Raw genomic sequence first — 21,044 nt, forward strand, 5'->3', positions numbered from 1 at the left:
CCACTGCTCTAAACTCTACAAATGAAGGAACAATACCTCATGAGTTTAGAATCAAACTGGAAGACTTTTTTACATGGCCAAGACAAGAAGCTCTATCAGTTTGGGTTACTTCTAACGCCCACCTGCATGCTCTGTAATCTGGATGAAGATATGGACAGGGCCCACTTAATGTGATGCCTGGCCCTTCGCAGAACAGAAACTATTGGGAAGCCAGGATTAAGATAATGAATCAGATGGACAATTGATGACTATTTGTTAATGTTCCATGCCATTAGAGAAATAAATAAATATTACCAATTCCTTTCATGATTTACACCCTATCATAAAGTTCACCTCCGAGTCAGCTGTTAACCAATCAATAAACTTTTTAGACGTCAAAACTTTTATAAAACATTTCCGTTTTAATTTTGACACATACTGGAAACCAACCTTCACTAATCATTCTATACACAGCCTTTCTAACCACCCAGAAACTCATAAAATTAGTAAATTTCGTTTCCTCATTGATAGATTATTAACTATTTCACTAAGTAAATCTAATTATAATAAAGAATATAATTATATTACCTGTTTAGCCCAAGATAATGGTTTCCAAAAACATACAGTAGACAGCCTCCTCCAAAAACGTAACAACAACTTACAAAAAACTCAACACACTTTTCTTGAACCAATAACCCCTAAAAACATGGACAAGCATGACCTACTTTGGACCGATTTCTAACCAATTGAACAACTTCTTCAAAAAACACAATATGAATATAGCCTTCTGCACTAATAATAAATTAAATAACGTCATACCTAATAAAAAATTTCATAATAGAGATCGACTTCAAAATAGTGGCATATATATGCTACAATGGAAAAATTGGCCTAGCAAATACATTGGTCAAACTCACAGAAATTACCAACCCAGTTTAATGAAAATTTTTCCGATTTCAAATACAGTAAACGAATATCAAAGTTTGCAACCCATCTGACAGAACAAGGTCATGAATTAACCAATATAAATAATACACTACAGGTCATTCATCCTATGGGTGACAATCCACATATACATATTGCTGAAGAATGTTATATTTCACAAGCATTAAATAATGGTTTATCCCTTCTGAATGAGCAATTCCCAAACATACATAGTCTGCTTTATAATTTAATTTCTCCTTACACACATGACTTCCGATACTCCAATATGCTTCTTCCCCCCCCCCCCCCCCACCCTTCAATTTGATGTTACTTAGTCCTTTTGTAAGCGCAACGTTCGTCAACATTTGTGGCTGAACTTTATACAAGAACGGATATATTTTCTTTTGCTCCGTCTAGGTAAGTAATTTCTTTATTTAATTGGTTGCCCCCCTTCTTTTCGTGTTTCGTGAATTAACATCATTTGGTTACAAATCATAAATAATTTTCATTTTTAATCCTTTCAATATCGTAAATAAGAATTTGTACATACTTTCAGATTACAAGACCACGCATGTCTCAAGTGTTACTCCAGTCTTACCACACATGAAGCTGCATATTCACCTCTCTTCACTACTCTGCCAATTCGCATCAGCATATCAATCTGACATTTGTAAATGCAGCCTTCATGTTAATCTTGTTATGCAGTCACATTGAATGGTGCTTATGCTATTTATATAGCTTAATCTTATACTCATAAAAGTGGACTGATCATTTACTTTTTAACAATTCTATTCTTGTACATACAGTTTTTACTGTTTTATGGTACTATTATGAATTTTACTCACTTACTTGTGACTCAATATGTGATATCATAATTCATTATGCATCCGAATCTATTTTATAAAACCCATGGTTTCACCGATTGTTTATAATACTTCGTTCATAAGATTTTGTAGGTTAATTGGGGATCTAATGATGGTTCCTTGAACCGAAAACATTCATCAAAATGTTAAAATAAAACATTTATGTTATTGTAATATTAATAAAACTTTTGGAATTTCTCACAGCTTATCGGACCCAACATGGTCTTTAAATATACTTTCCAACAAAATACCACATAATCTTTAAAAATTCTAGAACATTCGTAATTACTAACTATATTCAAGAAAACAAAGGAAATGCATGAGTTTAGCTTGCAGTAAGTCTGTTGCCATTCACAGATTAATTTCAGTGCACTTTAGTGGCAGCAAAAGAAAAGAAATTTCTTGGGACGAAGTGTTAAAACAAGAAGAACCAAGAAAAACGTACACCCCTTTCCTGTTGCATGGCCATAAAAATATGATTAATTTATAATACGCCTACAGCTCCAAACATTTCTAAGCATGTTGTGCCTATCGGAAAACGAAGGAATTAAATGGAAAATGCGACCACATGTGCTTAATTATCGCCGCATTGAGTGGAACCAAGGGACGGAGCATGAGATTCAGACATTTTTAGCACATAAAGAAAGAGATCGCCAAACAAAATGAAAGATTTAATGGTTGGTAACATTAAGGAGTGCACATAATTCACTACTACTGTAACAGCTCAACTTTGAACAAGTGGGGAGGGAAATATAAGAACAGGCTGAGGGCGATCTATCTGAAAAATGGCTTTAGACATACAATTTATAACTACTTACGCATAAAACGACTACAAAGCCCACAAAATATATATCTCAAACATGAACAGCAGCAACTCTTCGTTGTTTCCTCCTCCTCCTCATCTTCTGCTGATGTGGGAGCTGCGGGATAACACACAAGGGCTCGAATGGTCCTGGGTAGCCTGCAAGCAAAATAAACTGCATTCACAGGCTTTCATTGAATGGCATATTAATAGGGTGAGGAGTCATATGCAACTGCATATTTTACTATCCATTTGTAAGTGATGTAAAATCATTTTAAACAGCTGTAATGCAGAATATTCAAAATCAATTCTACATATTTTTGTATATTTCAGGTGTTCCTGTACATAAGAGACTGCTGAGCATGTAATGTAGCACATTTTCAGGACTTAGTGGTATAAAGCCCCAAATTAAGATATTTTGTAAAACAATAATATTCTGAAATGTTTGTCAGCATATAATATTTTTCTCTTAAATTGTACCCAATGGCGGTAAATTCCTTGCATATGCAGTGTGGGTGTGGAAAAACCAAAACCACCACACTATGCTTGTGTTACAAGAAGCATTCCCAAACACCTCTACTTCATCATCATCCATACAAGTTGTAGGCCATTACAATCTCATAATAAAGAGGAATTTTCTCCCCAGCTCTTTTTGGGACGTACCAGAGATCTCTTCCAATGGGACTGATAGTGAAGCATAGCTTTTGGGATTCTAGGGGATCTCATACATTGCAGATGGCTCATCCATTTGTTCTCATATTTCTATATGAAATGGAGTATTGATTCCAGACCAAGAGGACTTAAATATAATAGAGGGGTTCAATCGCCGCTAACTCTTTTAACCGACACTACGAACGCTACCATCGTTTCTTACCAACATTCCGGCACTGAATTCAGATGCCAAGAAATGGACAATGAGCATGCGTGCTTTTGGTTTAAGTTGTCAGTCCTGTTAAGGTAGGAAGGTGAAAGAAAGAACCGAAGGAGAAGGAAGACATCTTGATTTGTCTTGTATCTGTTGTGTACTGTGAAAGATGCCATCTTATGTGAAGTGTGAATTATAGAAATAAGAAGGACAGCCACCCAAATAAGTGTTTCTTCAAAATATCGCGAGATAGTGAACGGTGAGTTTTCATTTACAATAATAGTAATTTTATCACTTAAACAAATTTGATGTACTGTAGATTTTTCTAGTCACGTGCATCATTATAAATTATATAAGATACCGGATACTATTCGTGTGTGTGTGTGTGTGTATATGTGTATATATATATATATATATATATATATATATATATATATATATATATATATACACACATCTATATATAATAATAAATTTAGCTTCCCTTATGGAAAGGTTGTCAGATTTGATAAAGCGTATTACATACAATTTAGAAACACACCTAAAAGGTAAAATGATATACATTTGAAACAGTTAGGAAATCGAATATGCAAAATGTCAGAAAAATTTACACCTAAGTTGCGTTTGTGATCATTTACAGTTAAGAAAGGGGGGGGGGGGGAAATATCATCAGATAGGTTAGAATGATTTGAATGCCATATACCACGAGAAAAATAATAGTACGGATTGATTGGCATTGATATCTAAACCAATCAACAGCCATCGGTTAAGATAACTTGAAATTTCCATTATCACTCCCATACAAATGATTTCTCAATATCTGAACCGATCCTTTGAGGGCAGTAATGGCTATTTCCTTCACAATGCTGTGTGTTAGGCCCAAGTTTTTACATTTGTTGGCAAAGAAGGAGGGTATGGTACCTCGTGCTCCCACCATCAGACCTATCACATCAATGTGGGACAGGCTATATTTATCTTTATAGAACGGGATTGTTGGTTCATAGATCCGTTTCTTTTCACTGTCCACCTCATGCAGTTGATCTGCATGTGTCTCAAATCTGATGGTGGGATCGAGAATATATGCCGAGTTGTTCTTAATGGCAATGATATCAATTCGCCGAACACTTCCTTGTGTGGCTAGTCCCTGCACCTCTTGATGGACTGTAAACCCTACTTCCTTCAGTGCCTCGGCCAGCATAGAACAGACAGCATGGTGACGGATGTTGCGAAGGGCCTCACTATAGGGGCAGAAGCCAAGGATATGGGGAAGATTTTCAATCTCGCTGAGACAGCGCCTACAGCGGTACCATTCCGACTTCTACCCGGTACAGCTCGGACTGGAGTGACATAGCCTATCATTTTAAGGGCGTCTATCCATTCCGAGAACGTTAGACCTTTGTGATTTCTTATCCAGCTGTTTGCTGGGGGGAACTCTTTGTTAAGAATCACTCCTTTACCCTTTTGTTACAATGTACACCAATTTTCAAATTCTTTGTCTCTTAAAGCGTCTCTAACTTTTCGAGAGTGCACAAAATTTTCACGATTATTTAAAAAAGAATTAGCAGGAGTTAATTTAAGGCTCTTTAAACATGTTTTACTCTCCTCAATAAGGTCCCTAGTGGAAGTAATGTAAGGATCATTAGTTTTGTGTAATACCCTTAAGCCGTTAATGTGTTGTAGCATGGATTCCCAGCATACCTTAAAAAGACCAAGACCTTTATATTTACGATGTGTATATATCATAGAATCGGGTGTGTCAGCTGGTAGTTGCAAAATTTCTTTCAGAGTGCTTTTAATAATTTTATCAGCGTTATCTAAAAAAGTATTGGGTATTGTTTTCAAGGGTATTGTCTGAAATGTGTAGATTAATGATGGGCAAATTGAGGAATTTAATATACAAAACTTTTGATCCGGATGTAATAAAGGAGACGAAATTAGCAAATCTAATCTAGTTTTCAGGTCATTTAAAACGGTTTGGGAATCGAATATACAAACATCAGAAAAATTAACACCTAAGTAGCGTACATGCTCATTTGCAGTTAAGCATGTGATGGTAGTGTCATCAGAAATGTTTAGTTGATTTGGATGCAATTTACCGCGAGAAATATTAATAGCTACAGATTTATTTACATTTATATCTAAACCGTTTGAGAATAAGGTGCTTAGGAAAATATTTGGGGCTAAGCGGGAGGAAGTTACAGGAGAATGGAGAAAGTTACACAACACAGAACTGCACGCATTGTATTCTTCACCTGACATAATTAGGAACATTAAATCCAGACGTTTAAGATGGGCAGGGCATGTAGCACGTATGGGCGAATCCAGAAATGCATATAGAGTGTTAGTTGGGAGATCAGAGGGAAAAAGACCTTTAGGGAGGCCGAGACGTAGATGGGAGGATAATATTAAAATGGATTTGAGGGAGGTGGGGTATGATGATAGAGACTGGATTAATCTTGCACAGGATAGGGACCGCTGGCGGGCTTATGTGAGGGCGGCAATGAACCTTCGGGTTCCTTAAAAGCCATTTGTAAGTAAGTTATATCTAAACCAATAGCTTTGAAACGATCAAGAGCATCCTTGTGAGTTCTAAAGCAGAGTTTTTGTTTTTAGCTATGATAACAGTATCATCTGCAAAACCAAGTACAGTAATAGGTTTTAAACCTGAAACAAGATTGAAACCTTATTTGGCAGCGATCGAGTCTTCTGACATTTCATTAAGGATGTGATCAGTACATAGATTGTATAATGCGGGTGAAAGGGGCAATCCTTGCATAACTCCTTTTCGCAAACCAATGGGATTAGTTTTTTTATGATTGTTTTCTACTCTAGTGGAATTATTTAGTTGAAGTTTCAAAATTAACGTTTTCAACAAGCTTGGAATAACCAAGCTATCTAATGTGTTTGATAGGTACAAGTGCCCGATATTATCGAATGCCTTACTAACGTCAAGGAAAACGAGAGTTGCATCACATTTTTTAGATTTTGCGGACATTGAAGTGGACCTGAGAAGGGATGTATTAACTATTGTTCCTGGAAAATGTGTAAATCCCCTCTGATGAGGATTGAATTTTATGTATTCCCGAAGGCATTTATCGAGGACACATTCAATTACCCTACGTAACACGGAACAAATAGTAATTGGTCTCCAGTTTTTAAAGTCATTTTCGTCACCAGAGTTATAAAGGAGAACACTTCTTGCGGTCTGGAAGCATGGAGGTACGTGCCCAATATGGAGCATTCTTGTAGCTATGGAGGAGATGATTTCTGCAGCAGTATCATCCTTCAGAACTCTCATCAGGACGTGGTCTGGGCCAGAAGCGGTGTCCACCACGATTCGAGATATTGAAAGCGCAACTTCTGACTTGGTGATAGATTTCTGGAATGTATCATCTAATTCGAGTATTTCTGCTTCGGTGTAATGGGATGGATATTCTGATCGAATATTGTTATTTGGTTAAGAAAAATTTGAACTGTAAAGTTGTTGCATCTCACTGACATCTAATTTGCACGTTGGTTTATTTTGACTCAGTACTGTTCTTATTGCTTTCCGCCGTTGATTGAAGTAATCAAATTGTGTTTTCTCATAAAGAAATCTGTTTTTTCTTTTCTGTCGGTCTCGTTTTGTGGCTCTTTCTGGGTTAGTGGATCTGCTGTAAGTCCTCTGGTTATTTAAATTTTTCTTTAGTTTTTTTTGCTTCGTAATATTTCCTGGTTGGATGTTTGGGTCTGAGTAGATAATCAATTGCTTCGGATAAGAAAATCAGGAATTGCTGTGTCACATCATCAAACACATTGTCGGATAACTGTGCGCTAAATTTATCCTTCCAGGTAGAAAGATTTTGTTTGTAGAAGGATAAAGGACTTGTATTAGCAGTAGAGTGGTTTTCAGAATTATTAGTTAAATTATTGGAATTGTTCTTCCACACGGTGGTTGAACATCGGGGTTGTTTACGAATGAGACGTTCTCGATGAATATCTGGGTGGGATTTACTAATATGTATGTTGAATTTAAGAAACATTTTTCACAATAATCACACTGAATTTGATTAGAACTCTGCGTTGTGTTACAAGTATCTAAAGAAATATTATTTATGTCGGTTGACTCTTCTCCTGTTGCAGCCTCCATGTAGTAAGAAATATAAAAGATTTGCTTATACTTGACCAAGTAAGGGTCTATAAATTAATAATAATATATGGTATTTGTAAAGTCTCATATATCGCAATAGTCTCACCTACAGTATATTCCAAAACTTATATCAGACACAGCACAGAACTATAAAACTTTCATATCACGATATGCAAAACCAATAAAACCTGGACGTTGTTGATAAAATGTCTATAGCAACACACAACATTGCAGGAAACAAGGCGAAAAAGTCGCTATTTTCCAAAAGTCATTCAATAAATCATTATGCGAATACCACTTTGTTTAAAAAAGAATAATTACTATGTATATCTTACATAAAATAAGTCGAAACACCTTAAATGACACTAATAAGTTCACATAAATAACGTCAAACTGTTCTGTTTCTCCGATCTCATTCCATGGCCATTCCATAATACATATATGTATTATATTTAATTTCTGTATTATGTATTCATCTAAATTAACAATACCACGTGGTGGATATTTTTCAAGAGAAGGATCTATTGCAGTTATTCTTTGTACTGAAACTCCGGTACCCTACTGCACACGACACCGATGTTTGATTTATCTGGTTTGCTACAATTTTAGAAGTTATTTTCAGTGATTTAAGTAACTTTATTCTGTCATGTGTGATGAGGCAAAGTACCGAATGATAATCACAGGAACGCTTGTTTGTATCTCTTTATAAAATCACTCAGATAAAGCAGAAAATCGAAGGGATCAGATGCACTGAGACATGGTAGTTTATACTTAAACCGTTTTACTACAAATTTTCAACATATAAAAAGGCTAACCAAAAAAGTATTACAAATGGAGGAATTATTTATATTTTATCTTTAAGGTCACTGGAGCAATTTCTTTTCATTTTCTAGCATATCCCAGTGATTTTACAAGGTACCACGAAATAGTGTTCCTGTGCTCATCATTTATATTTATATTATATTATATTGTATTATAGATACATTATATTATTTATATTTATCCTATTATTTTTATTTCCCTTTTTTATTTCAGATACAAGGGATGGCTAGAAGCAATGGGCAGAGAAGACCTAAAGGTGAATCTGCCCAAGAAATTGCATAACAGCTTTCGGTGTGTGCGGACCATTTTGAAGATAAGTACTTCACAAGTACCCTCTGCACACATTTGAATAGAGAAGCCATACCTTGCAAAGTTCAGGCTATCTCCATCGGTCAAGGTAACCATATACTTCTTAGGTATCATCAGCTTACTTCTAAAACCAAGTCAAAATTTATTATTTTTTAAAATGCGTCTCCTGATAACACCTCGTTAGTATGAAAATGCTTCTACTTTTTGTATACAACAAATGCATAACAATTGTTAGCTGGGTATAAAAATAAAAAGTTCTTATGTGCAATTTTCTGAAATGCAGTTACAAGATTTTTTAAAATAAGCCGATGATATGCAATTTCAATGCTTCAGAACTACACACATACAGTATATTCTGTCAAAATTGAAGATTATGTAATTGTTATTTATAGGAAAAGATAAGTAGCATGTATTGGGCTTAGTAGACCCCATAACTGCACCCTCTATTCGTGGTGTTATAGGCCTGCTTACTCTTACTGTTAGTTTATAATTATATATTTTCTGTTGTTTCGTTTTATACAGATTCTGCGGGACCTAACACCAAAGAGGAGAAAGATTCGCATCTTTGAGTACAATTGCATCGTTCGAGAGGAAGAGTTCTCAAGACTACGCAGAAAGAACCGAAGATACACACTGCCCTTGCATGTATAAAGAGTAAGGTTCCTGGGCCATTATATCAACCAGTAAGAAATTGTATCTCTTCAGATGCACGGTGTGTACAGAGGAATTGGTGGTCACTAGAAATGAAAACAAAGGCTCTTAACATTTATTTACAGAGCCCAAGTTCCTATAGGATGATTAAGAAGTTATTAAATTTCCCTTCAAAGCCTCCATTGCTTAGAGTATTGCAAAAGTAATAATAATAATAATAATAATAATAATAATAATAATAATAATAATAATAATAATAATAATTTATGTATTTATTTAATCTGGCAGAGCTAAGGCCAGTAGGCCTTCTCTTCCGCCCAGCCAGACTCTAATTCTAATTGAATACAATTGCTTACATAGTTATTACATTAATATCTAGACCATAAAACAACATGAAAGTAAATAATTAAAGTTGGATAAGTAATGTTAGTGTGACAATAATAAACATTGGTAAGAAATAGTTATAATAATAATAATAATAATAATAATAATAATAATAATAATAATAATAATAATAATAATAGTAATAGCAATAATAATAATAATAATAATAATAATAATAATAATAATAATAATAATAATAATAATAATAATAATAATAATAATAATAATGAGATAATTTAGATATTTGTGATATATATATATATATATATAACCATTAAACATTGAGAAACCTGAAACAGCTATTATTGTTAAAAGATTTGTTACAAAAAATATTTTGTTAGCGTATTCTTAAATTGGTTTAATGTCTGACAGTCCCTGACATTACTCGGTAGGGAATTCCAAAGCTGAGGAACAGCCACAGTGAAAGAAGACGAATATGAGGATGTTCCGTGGGAGGAAATGGATAACATTGAGGAGTGTTGTGATCATGTGTCTAAGTTATGATGGGTGGATAAATTCTGAAAACGAGGCGCAAGATAGACAGGAGTGGAGAAATGCAATATGTGAAAGACAAGGGAAAGACAGTGGATTTTCCTACGATCTTCTAGACGGAGCCAGGACAACATTTCGAGGGATGGTGTTATGTGATCAGCCTGGCGAATATTGCAGACGAAACGGACGCACATATTATGAACATGTTGTAGTCTCTGCGCCGATGTAACGCTTAGGTCAGTAAACAGAATATCACAGTAATCGAAGTGGGGCATCACGAGTGTTTGCATTAATATTTTTTTCATGGAAAAGGATAGAAAATTCTTCAATCGCCTAAACGAGTGTATTAATGAGAATACTTTTTTGCAGGTTTCTGAAACTTGAATGTTCCAATTTAAACTTTTATCCACATAAACACCTGGATTCTTTACTGATTCACTGAACGGAATTTCGGTGCCGTATATTTTAATCGGGGACAAATTTGGTATGGTAATAGTGCTTAACAAACGTGAATGGCCCACATTGATTGACTATGATTTTTCTGGATTTAGTTTAAGTCGTAATTTCCGTGTCCATGTCCAGATTGAGTCCAGATCGTCATTAATTTTAGTTACCACTGATGATGGTTTTAGTGATAAACTATTTGACATACTAAGGAATGCCTGTAGTAAGATAACTGAGACTGACAAACTGTGTTGCCTTATGTGGGATGAAATGTCTTTAAAAGCAAACTTGTGCTACAATAGTAATGAAGACATCGTAGATGGCTTTGAGAGGTATTCTGGCAATTATTCATCAGATAGAATTGCCAACCAAGGTCTTGTGTTTATGGTTAGAGATATTTGAAGTAATTACAAACAAGTTCTGGGCTATTTCTTAGCACATTCAAGCACCCCTAGCAATACATGAGTTGAACTCATTGTCAAAGCAATAGAGAAGCTGAGAAGCATTGGTTTAAAAGTAGTAGCTACTGTTTGTGATCAGGGCTCTAACAATCAAAAGGCGTATCATTTATTGGAAGTTACTACAGATCAGCCCTCCTTTACAATAAATGACAGGAAAATTGTACCATTTTTTGACAGTCCATACTTGATTAAAAGTACACGAAACATGTTCAAAAAGTATTCTGCTAAGTTTTACGATAATTACACTGCAAAATGGGAGCACATTGTGCAGTTATATAACTCAGATAAAGATAATGAGTTTCGTGCGACTAAACTAACTGATAAAGATGTTTATGTGTCTGGTTTCAGAGTTACGAGGGTGCACACAGCAGCAAGAGTTTTAAGTCATTTGTTTGCTGCAGCCATTCTCACGATGTCATCTTTTGGGATGCTTGAAGGAGGAGTACACACTGGAAAATTCGTAGGTTATGTGGATAAAGCTTTTGATTCATTAAATGGCAGAGTGATGACGGACATTATGAAGCCATTATGTGGTGCAGTGAAGGAAGGTACCAGCCGCCATGGAGTCTGGGAGGAAATGGCGAGTTTTTTTCAGTCTGTCCAATTTATAAATACTGAAGGAAAGACAATACATGCACCATCCACATATGGTTGGGTACAACATTTTTATGCTGCAAAATTGTTGTGGGAGGTTGCTAAGAAAGAGGGCATGCACTCACTTTTGATGGGGAGGATAAACCAAAATTGTTTGGAAAATACATTTTGTATAATCAGAAGGAAAGGTGGTAATAGAGACAACCCTTCGTGTAACGACTTTTGTTATGCTTTCCGAGCAGTTGCTGCCCAGAATATGCTAATATGTAGTGACAAGGGAAATTGTGAAATTGACTATGATGTTGTCCTAGCATCTATAGGGTCAACAGGTACTAGTTGTGAGATGGTGGTTAACCCACCAAACTCTGAGGTGAATCAGTTCATTGCACGCAGTTGTAATTTCTCTGATCTGAGTAATGATCTTGTTAACAGCAATGCTATGTTTTATGTTGCTGGTTATCTTGCCAAAAAGCTCTGTTCTGCAAAACAGTGCTGTAATTACTGTTGCACAGCTGTTCTTGACTCTGAAAAAGTCCTCCCAGCTGGTATAACATTTCCTATTTTTAAGGAATATGAAAAAGTTACGAATGTTCTCCAATATCCTTCAGCGAATTTACTTAAATGTGTTGAAGATATGACACATAAGTTTGATAATAACTTCAAAAACCTGATTTCTATGTCTGCTGTAGTACAGAGATTTACTAGCCTCATTCAGGATGAAGTTTGTTTTGATTTCCTTGCACCTAATTGTAATTCTGATTGTAAAAGATATTTGGTTTCGTTGTTCACAAGAGTGCTGATTCATGCAAGATTACGGCGAATGAATGAAAATCTGTCAAGTGATGATTACAGAAAGGAAGGAAAGAAAATGAAAAAAGTCCTGCATCAATAAAATGGAGTTTTATGTAATATAATTTCAGATTATATTACATTTATGCTATTTAATGTTAGCAATTTATTGGTGCAAGATGAATTTTGTTTTTTTGTTTTTTTTTTTTTTGATATTATCAGAAGACATATTTTCATTCAGTTTTCTGAGTCTTGCATTGATTTAACATTATAGTGAGAAAAAAAAATAATTTTTGCATTCGAAGTTACAGTGTGAAAGAAAATCAAAATTAACACTATCATGAATAAAGCTCATTAAATTGCTTTATTATATCATTGTCTGACAGCAGATTTTCTAAGCTGTTATGAAACATTTTGGTCATCAGTGTTACACATTCTAATAAATGCGTTGAGGGCAACTGAGGATCTTCATTTACTTTTTCATATTCTTTGAACATGAATGTTATGCCCTCTTGTAAGTATTTTTCATTGTCTGAAAGAGCTGCACGACAATAAACACACTGTTTAGCATCACATGCCTTCTTACCAATATAACCAGGAATATATTATAATGCATTTGCATTCACGATCTCATTATCAACATCGGAGAAATTAAAAGATTCCCTCACCAGCTATTAACCTCTTTCACAATTTCATTTGTTACTAGAACATAACATTATTTTAAGCAGCAATGCCCGATTACTGTACTGAATATCATTGCAGGAAGAGTTATCTGGCTTGTTCTACCATCCTTATTTCTAATTATGCAAAAGTAAATCTCTAAATAATCTTGATTAATACTCCAAATTTAGAGCGAGTGCATATCAGTGTAAATTTTTAACAACTTCCCATAGTAATTTTGCTCCATTTAAGTCATAAATTCAACGAGATGTGGATGGCACATGCACAGTTTGTCACTATTTATAAAATTGACACTACTAAAAATTCAACATTTCATTCCAGGTGAATACATGCATAGACTTTTCTTCCACAGCCGCACATACTGTCTTCCTATTCTCGAAAACTGTACTTCCATTCAGTGAATCAAATGTCTTGTCCATGTTGCCTACAAATTCTGCTCTATGTGTTGCATCTCCTGCATGTACTGCCAGTCTTGGCTAGCAGGAAATGTCTGCAGCTACTGCATGGCTTAATGTCCGTGTTTCCATTTTCCTATATTGGTCTTGAACTATTGCATTATACTTTTTCGACATATTTCGTGTACATTTTAAGAGATGGTTTGTGTAAAAAAATTAAACAATTCTTATCTGACCATTTGCTGAATAGAATGGTTGATCTGGCTTTACCCCAAGCAAGATGTAAGCTTTTTGATTATTAAGCCTATGCTCATATACAGTTGCTATTACCTTAATGCCAACATTCTGTAATGTCTGAATTGCATTGAAAATGAAGTCTACTAGATATGTATCAGGAGTACCGGAATTTGTTAAAAACTAATTCTGTACCTGCTTGTAATTATGACAAAGACCAGTTGCCGTAAACACACACAAGCACCTGATTTGCAGTTTTACCTGATAATGAGTGTTTCCAAACCCATCAACAGTATCCTCATTATTATTGCTACAAGTTAAACTGATATTTAGTGGCATTTCATTGCATATGTGACAGCGCGGCTCACCTGGCAGTCATTTTGTCACAAGCATATTTTAGCTCATATAATATTTTCTCACAAAATCAGCATCATTTGTATATTTAGCAAACTTATGTAGAAGTATGGCTTCAGAAGGAAATTTCAATGACTTTCTGAAAATTCTGTTGCACTTGGACTTTGTAAGTAAATATTAAGGGTTTTACATTTCAATTCTGATGAGCAGTGACATCCCTGAGCAAATTGTGAACAAGAGCTGTACAATTTCTTTATTGGTTCATGTAATTGCTTAGGCACAACTTGCCTCATTGTGCACAGGGCTTGTTCTGTCTTCAGTTCTTCTCGTACCTTGTTTTCCCTTTCCATACTCTAGCGGTACAGTTGGATGCGAAGACTTCGAATTTTCCTCCTTTTTGGTGTTACTGTCTTTCCAGAAGAGAACGGGAGTGAATGTTGTTCAACTATTTCTGTCTGCATTCTAAGTGGAGAAACTTCTGGGGCAATGTCAAGCTTCTTCATCTAGGTGTTCCTCTTAGCACTGATGGTGTATCAGAATAAAAATTTCATTACGAAGATTTGAAGAGCTGTGTGCCTTTTGGACTTTACATGTGCTTGTGAAACTGGATGCAGAAAGTGATCCTGGTAATACGCTATTGTGTAATACACATTGTGGCCAGGGTTGTATATAAAACACAGGAGCTATCTTCTCGACACACTAAACAAAGCTTGTGAAAGGTACTGCATATATCATATTTAACATTTCATATAATTTAAACACAATGACAGTTACACTAGCCTTCTATGTTATCACAAGGCAAAACACACACACATTGTAACTGCTTATTTGCAACATCAATATATATTTGTATAAGACTTTAAGAATACAGCATTGCAGACTTCGATTTCTACTGAGGATGATAACACAATAACTCTAATAATATATCTAGAAATTGAAGAAAATTAAATAAACTGCCTTTACATTTTTTATGAAATAATCTCCGATTTCCAATAGACAAGTATACATATGATTTTTTTATACAACACTTCCCTGTGATGTTGTTAATTGTAATTATTATTGCACTAATAGGATCATGAAATCTTTCTGTATTGCAATAAGACTGTAAAAGTTAATTGTAACAAAATATAATATTGTATGTTTATGAAAAAAATATTGTTACCTAAATAAATTTAATGCATTCTAACCACGACAGATTTGGTAGGTCATGTCTAATTCATTTCATATTTCACAATCCTTTTCCTTCCTTCACTTCCTGGCATATCACGATCTGAAAATGCTGATGGTGTTGGCTCGAGATCTTCATTCCAACGACAAAAAATCAAAATATTAATAGGGATGGTTATATTTCAAACATTGATATAAATATTAATATAACAGAGAGGTGCAGAGTATTTATAAGTAATAAATTGTAAATAATAATAGGCTATACAGGGCAGGTGAAGAGAAGTCTTTTGAAATTCCCGCAATTTTTTGCTTGCTTGTGGCGCTCCTCTGGTAGTTGAGAGAAGCTTCTTGACAGATTACACTTAATCCGGCTTATGAACTCCTCTCATATATCAAGCCCTCTTGTTTGGCGACTGCTCTGTTGCAGGCTTCATTCCACCAAGGTTGTTTGGGAGGAGTTTTATTTCTAGCAGATTGTTTAGAGAGAGGACATTTCCGGCATTCTTCTATTAACAAGTTATGTATGTCGTCAAAATCCTTTATTGTATCCTGAAAACTCTGTAATTTAATATTATCTCATCCACCCTGTTACTATTAATATGTCTGGGTTGTGCTGGATTAGGTTGATTGAGGAAAATGGCTTGGTTTAAGTATAAATCTATATCAAGCGGATAGTGACCACTATTCATAGTATCCAAAATTTTATTAATATTAATATGCTGTAGTAAGTCTTCGGATGACCAAATTAAGTCTGGTTGAGAATCATCCTGACCCCATCTTCCTTTTCTAGTTAAAATATGTTCAGATGCAAGTTGCCAATCATGTAATATAGCAAATTCTATGAGAGGATGATGGATTTGCTGCCATCGTCTATGCATATGAAAGTTGGCTATATTAAAATCGCTACATATTAGTATTGAAAGAGTAGAAACGTTTGTTAAAATATGATTCCATTGGTGTAATGATATATTCTCCCTGGGTTTTCAGTATACACCCATGATACTTATATTGTTGACTGTGATAGAGATGATTTGTATTTTATTATTAATATTAAACATTTCATATTTCTTAGTAAGGTGAACAGACTTGTGGATATACATTGCGACACCACCTCCAATATGTTCCTGGTTGGCGGAGATTAAATGGTAGGATTTAATGTTCTGTTGTCGATAATTTTGAAACCAAGTCTCTGTAATAATGATTATATGATAAAATTTTTTGTATACCAAGTATGATATGTCATGAATCTTGTTGTTTAGACTTCTGGCATTCCAATATAGGATTTGGAGTCTATCCATGCAAAAGTAGTTTTCAAATCTTCCAACTGGGGTCTGATATAGTCAGGTGCTTCCTGTATAATGTTATTAATAAAGGCAATGAATGGAGTTTTATTTAGCTTAGTAGAGACTCGTTTTTGAGATTGAACCTCTTTTTGAGTAGTTGACAATTCCTGTGAATTGTGTTCTATCTCTTCGCTGTGGTATGCAGTTGTCCTAGAATTAGATTGAGAAGGCTTAGGTGATGTGGGATTAATCACATAGGGGTCAGGAGAGGTAAATATGAGACACAGAGAAAGTGGGGTAAAACAAGTTTATTATGCGTATATTTTAGTAGACAAAAATATATATTTAATTTACAACACTCTTCAGTAAGTATAGAAACATCCTTTACAAGATAAAGAATGTAAAAAAATATTTAATGAATTTGGGGGGCTAGGGGGAAATGCATGCATACTAATTTTCGTAGAACAAATTCAAATTTTCCCTCCAAACTTTCCTAGTTATTTTGTATCTACACGGTTGGGTGAACTGTTACCAGGCTTTACAGCAGTCATAGTGCTTTCTGGTTAGTTTGCTGCAGAGTTGATAGAGAAATGGTGTTGTTTGAAGATTTGAAATTCAGTTTCAAAAGAAAATATTGAAGAGGGGGAAAAAGAAGACAGTCAGGTAAGAGCATGTGCAATTATTCGCAGTGATATTGTTATTGGTGCTTTTGGAACCATTGCTATTTTGGCTGCATCATTTGTTGCAGGTTGACTAGCATTGTGCACTGCCTAGGTCTAACCTATAAAAATGCCTAGGTCTTATGCGAAAAAGAATAAAATCAATGAAGATGATGCACAGAGTGCTGTGGGAGAGTGGAAAGAAAAGAAAGATTCACTGAGAAACATTGCAAAAAAGTACAATTTAGATATATCATTATTAAGTAGGCGTATTTCTGGACAGATGTTGCAGAAACGTGGAAGAAAGACAGCAATAAGTTTAGAGGCTGAAGGAAAGCTGGCTTCGCATTTAAGGGATATGGCTCAGTGGGGATTTGCTTTAACCACTAAGGAAATAAAAAATGTAGTAGCTGACTATGTTTCCCAAAATAACATCAGTACACCCTTTAATAGCAACACAGGAAGGCCAGGAAAGGATTGGATGACTAATTTCTTACGAAGACATAACCTAAGCATTAGAAATTTGGAGAAATTATAGATGAACAGAAGAACAACCACTGCCGATCCATTTATCATATATTAATTTTATGATAGATTAGAAGAAGTCACTGCTTCATTAGGCATTGGGGGTAAGCCATCTCATATTTATAATTTGGATGAGACTTACATTTGCAGTAATCCTGTAAGATTGAAATGTGTTGCTGGTAAAGGTCAGAAGGCACATCAGAATGTACAAGGATCCGGCAAAGACAACACTAGCATTCTTGCTTGTTGTTCAGCAGATGGAAAAGTGCTTCCTCCATTAATAATTTTTACTGGTCAGCACTTGTGGACAACTAGGAAAGGAAAACATGACATAAAAGGAACTTTTTATGCAAGTTTTGACAAAGGGTATATGACTTCAGTCATTTTTCAAGATTGGTTTATAAAATTATGTAGTCTGGTTAAAGAAAGGCCTTTGCTATTAATATTTGATGGATATCTATCACATTTGGACCTGACAACTCTAGAAAAAGCTAGAGAGCAACATATTACCATATTAAAGCTTCCTCCACACACAACAGAAACCCTTCAGCCACTGGACAAAGCATGCTTCAAACCTCTGAAGGATATGTGGAATGAAAGACTACAAGAGTGGCAGCGCCTTAATATGAGGAAAACATCTCGATCTGAAATGGTGGATTTGTTGTGTGGAATATGGGAGGAAAGCATTTCACAAAAAACTATCCCAGCAGGGTTTAATTCAACAGGGATATTTGCTTGTAACAGAGAGAAATATCCGAAACATCGTTTAGATCCTGGTAAATTAGAAAAATATTATGCAATGACTATACAAACAGGCCATACAAATGAGGTAGTTAGTCCTACCACAACTCCATTACCTGTTAGAGAGTCAGAGCCTATGGCAGGACCTTCAAATGCATCAGAGCCTGGAACTCTTACCATAACGGTATCTCCTGTTGGAAAAGAGTCTCTTGCAGGGCCTTCGAATATATCAAATAGGCCTCCTATCACGATTGCATCACTCATTAGCAAGTCACAGCCTCTTCCAGGACCTTCAAATACATCAGATGGGCCTGAACCTATCAGTTCTCTTGAGCAAAACTGTGGAAAGAGCAGTGTCACTTTTGCAGATTTGCTGTTATAAGTTAAAAAGACTACTCCCATTCCTGAAACAAAACAACATAGTGAAGTTGTTACGTCAGAAGAGGATATGACTTTGATAAAGAACAAGTGTGGCAAACTGAAAAATGGTAGACCTAAACCTGTAGGAAACAGAAAAACTAAGTTAGGAAAGCAGAAGAGAAACATACCAAAAGATCCTGAAACTTCTGAGGATGAAGAATGGCTGGAAAGCGGTGATAGTTTACAGGACATTGATCTCTTAGAAGATGAACCTGCAGAAATATGTGAGGTGATTGAGCTAAATGAAGTGAAGATTGGAGATTATGTGTTAGTTCAGTTTAAAGGCGGTAAAAGAAAAACAGTTATTTATAAATATGTTTGTGTTGTGCAGAAAACATATCCTGTAACTGATGAGTATGATGTAATGTGTATGAATATGATATCTGGAAATAAGACTCTTTTCAAGTTGAATGAAGCAGATGTGTCACTAATTCACAAAAATGATATTATAGGCATACTTCCAGTACCATTTATGTCTTGCACTGGACAACATATGCAATATTGCTTCGCACAGCCAGTTGATGTGTGTGAAAAGTAGGCCTAATATGTGCAGGTTGTCTGGAATGTTTTTCAATCATTTTTGTTTAATACTAATACTATCTGAACTAAACTAAGATGAACATAAATCAGCGTCTAAAATGCCTCATGGGTTTGTTTATTTCTTATAAAAATGTATTTTTTTAATGAAAATTAAAAGTTTGTTCAGCATACTATACTTAAAAAAAAACTGCTGTGTCTTATTTTTGCACTCCCATTCCTGTAGCTCTCTTAGGTATGGAGATTGAATGCTGTCTTTTATTTACCCCCAACTGTCTTCTTTTTACCCCACTTGGTGGGTAAAAAAAAAAGACACTTTTTATTTTATTGATGAAAAAATATATAAATTGAAGCAATATTACTTATAAAATTGAATTCAACATGCAGTTTACCATCATTTTAATAATTTACCAAAATTTTAACTATTTGCTTTCTGTTTAAAAACATTAAAGTTTTGATTTTGTCTCATATTTACCCCTCCTGACGCCTATGTTAGATTTTTAGATCTTGGATGATCAAAGTTGTCTTTGAGTGCCCATTTATATTCAGCAACATTGTAGCCTGTAGTATTGTAAGGCAGTTTTCGTTACCCTCTCTTGTCAGATGTATGGGGGTTCGGGGTACTGTTAGCATTGCACGGGTTGTGAGATGATGGTTTACTATTTGGCGAGATTGGTGCTGATGTCTGAAGGGGCGGAAAGTTAGCTGCTGGGCTACCCTGAGTGTTATTGTTCGTTCTAAGGATAGTGGCATAAGTAGTGTGCCCTTTAAATATTTGTTTCGCCTGATATTTGGATACTGGGAGACTTTGTATGGTATCGGCAATATTTTTTTCTAGGTTATAATTCGGGCATTTATCCAACTCCGTACTATAATGGGCCTGTTTGCAATTTACACAACAAGGTTTCTCTGATTGACATTCAGCTGTGGTATGAGGGCCTCCGCATTTCATGCAATGAATAGTGTTGTGACAAAACTTGGACTTGTGATTTAATAATCCACAATTATTGCATTGTATAATTTGCTCCTTATATACATGCACTACACGTCTCTGATAATATAAGACCACGTATTGAGGGAGTTTCTGTGATCGAAATATAAGTTTAACTTTAGAGGAAGGTTTGTAAATCGTTTTTCCATTCTCGTCCGTGGATTTATAATTCAGGCGGTAAGCGTTTGTGACCATAAATCCTTCAGATACCGAAATATTGGTTATAATATCCGTGATTGAAATGTCTGGGTCAACTCCACCAATGATCCCATGCACCATGATATTGTAATTGGGTATGAATGACTTCGTCTGAAACAGCTCATCGAAATCAGAATCAAGGAATTTGTTAGCCTGGTCGGCTGAAGTAAAGTGTATTTCAAGTTGATTAAATCCTGACTTGAAAATTTGCAAAACGTCATAATTATTAGTGTATAGCCATTTACCAAACTTCATCGGATGCATCTTATTGATGTTCACAGTCTTGCTTCTAATAGTGACAAAGAAGGGTCCAGAATCTGAAAATATATATTGATAAGATAACTGAGGTTT

The 21,044-nt window shown here is 35.1% G+C and overlaps 1 protein-coding gene across 3 annotated transcripts in view; it reads right to left on the bottom strand.

The window, feature by feature from the left end:
* Positions 1 to 2,416: 2,416 nt before the first annotated feature.
* The window catches only part of LOC138715446 (uncharacterized), a 69,537-nt gene continuing 50,909 nt past the window's right edge, over positions 2,417 to 21,044 (bottom strand). For all 3 annotated transcript variants that reach the window (XM_069848357.1, XM_069848359.1, XM_069848358.1), the window contains one exon: positions 2,417 to 2,727. In XM_069848357.1, the coding sequence (XP_069704458.1) occupies positions 2,577 to 2,727 (151 nt within the window). In that variant the 3' untranslated portion in view covers positions 2,417 to 2,576. The remainder of the gene's footprint in view (positions 2,728 to 21,044) is intronic.

This window comes from Periplaneta americana, chromosome 15, assembly GCF_040183065.1.
Source record: "Periplaneta americana isolate PAMFEO1 chromosome 15, P.americana_PAMFEO1_priV1, whole genome shotgun sequence".
Lineage (NCBI taxonomy): Eukaryota > Metazoa > Arthropoda > Insecta > Blattodea > Blattidae > Periplaneta > Periplaneta americana.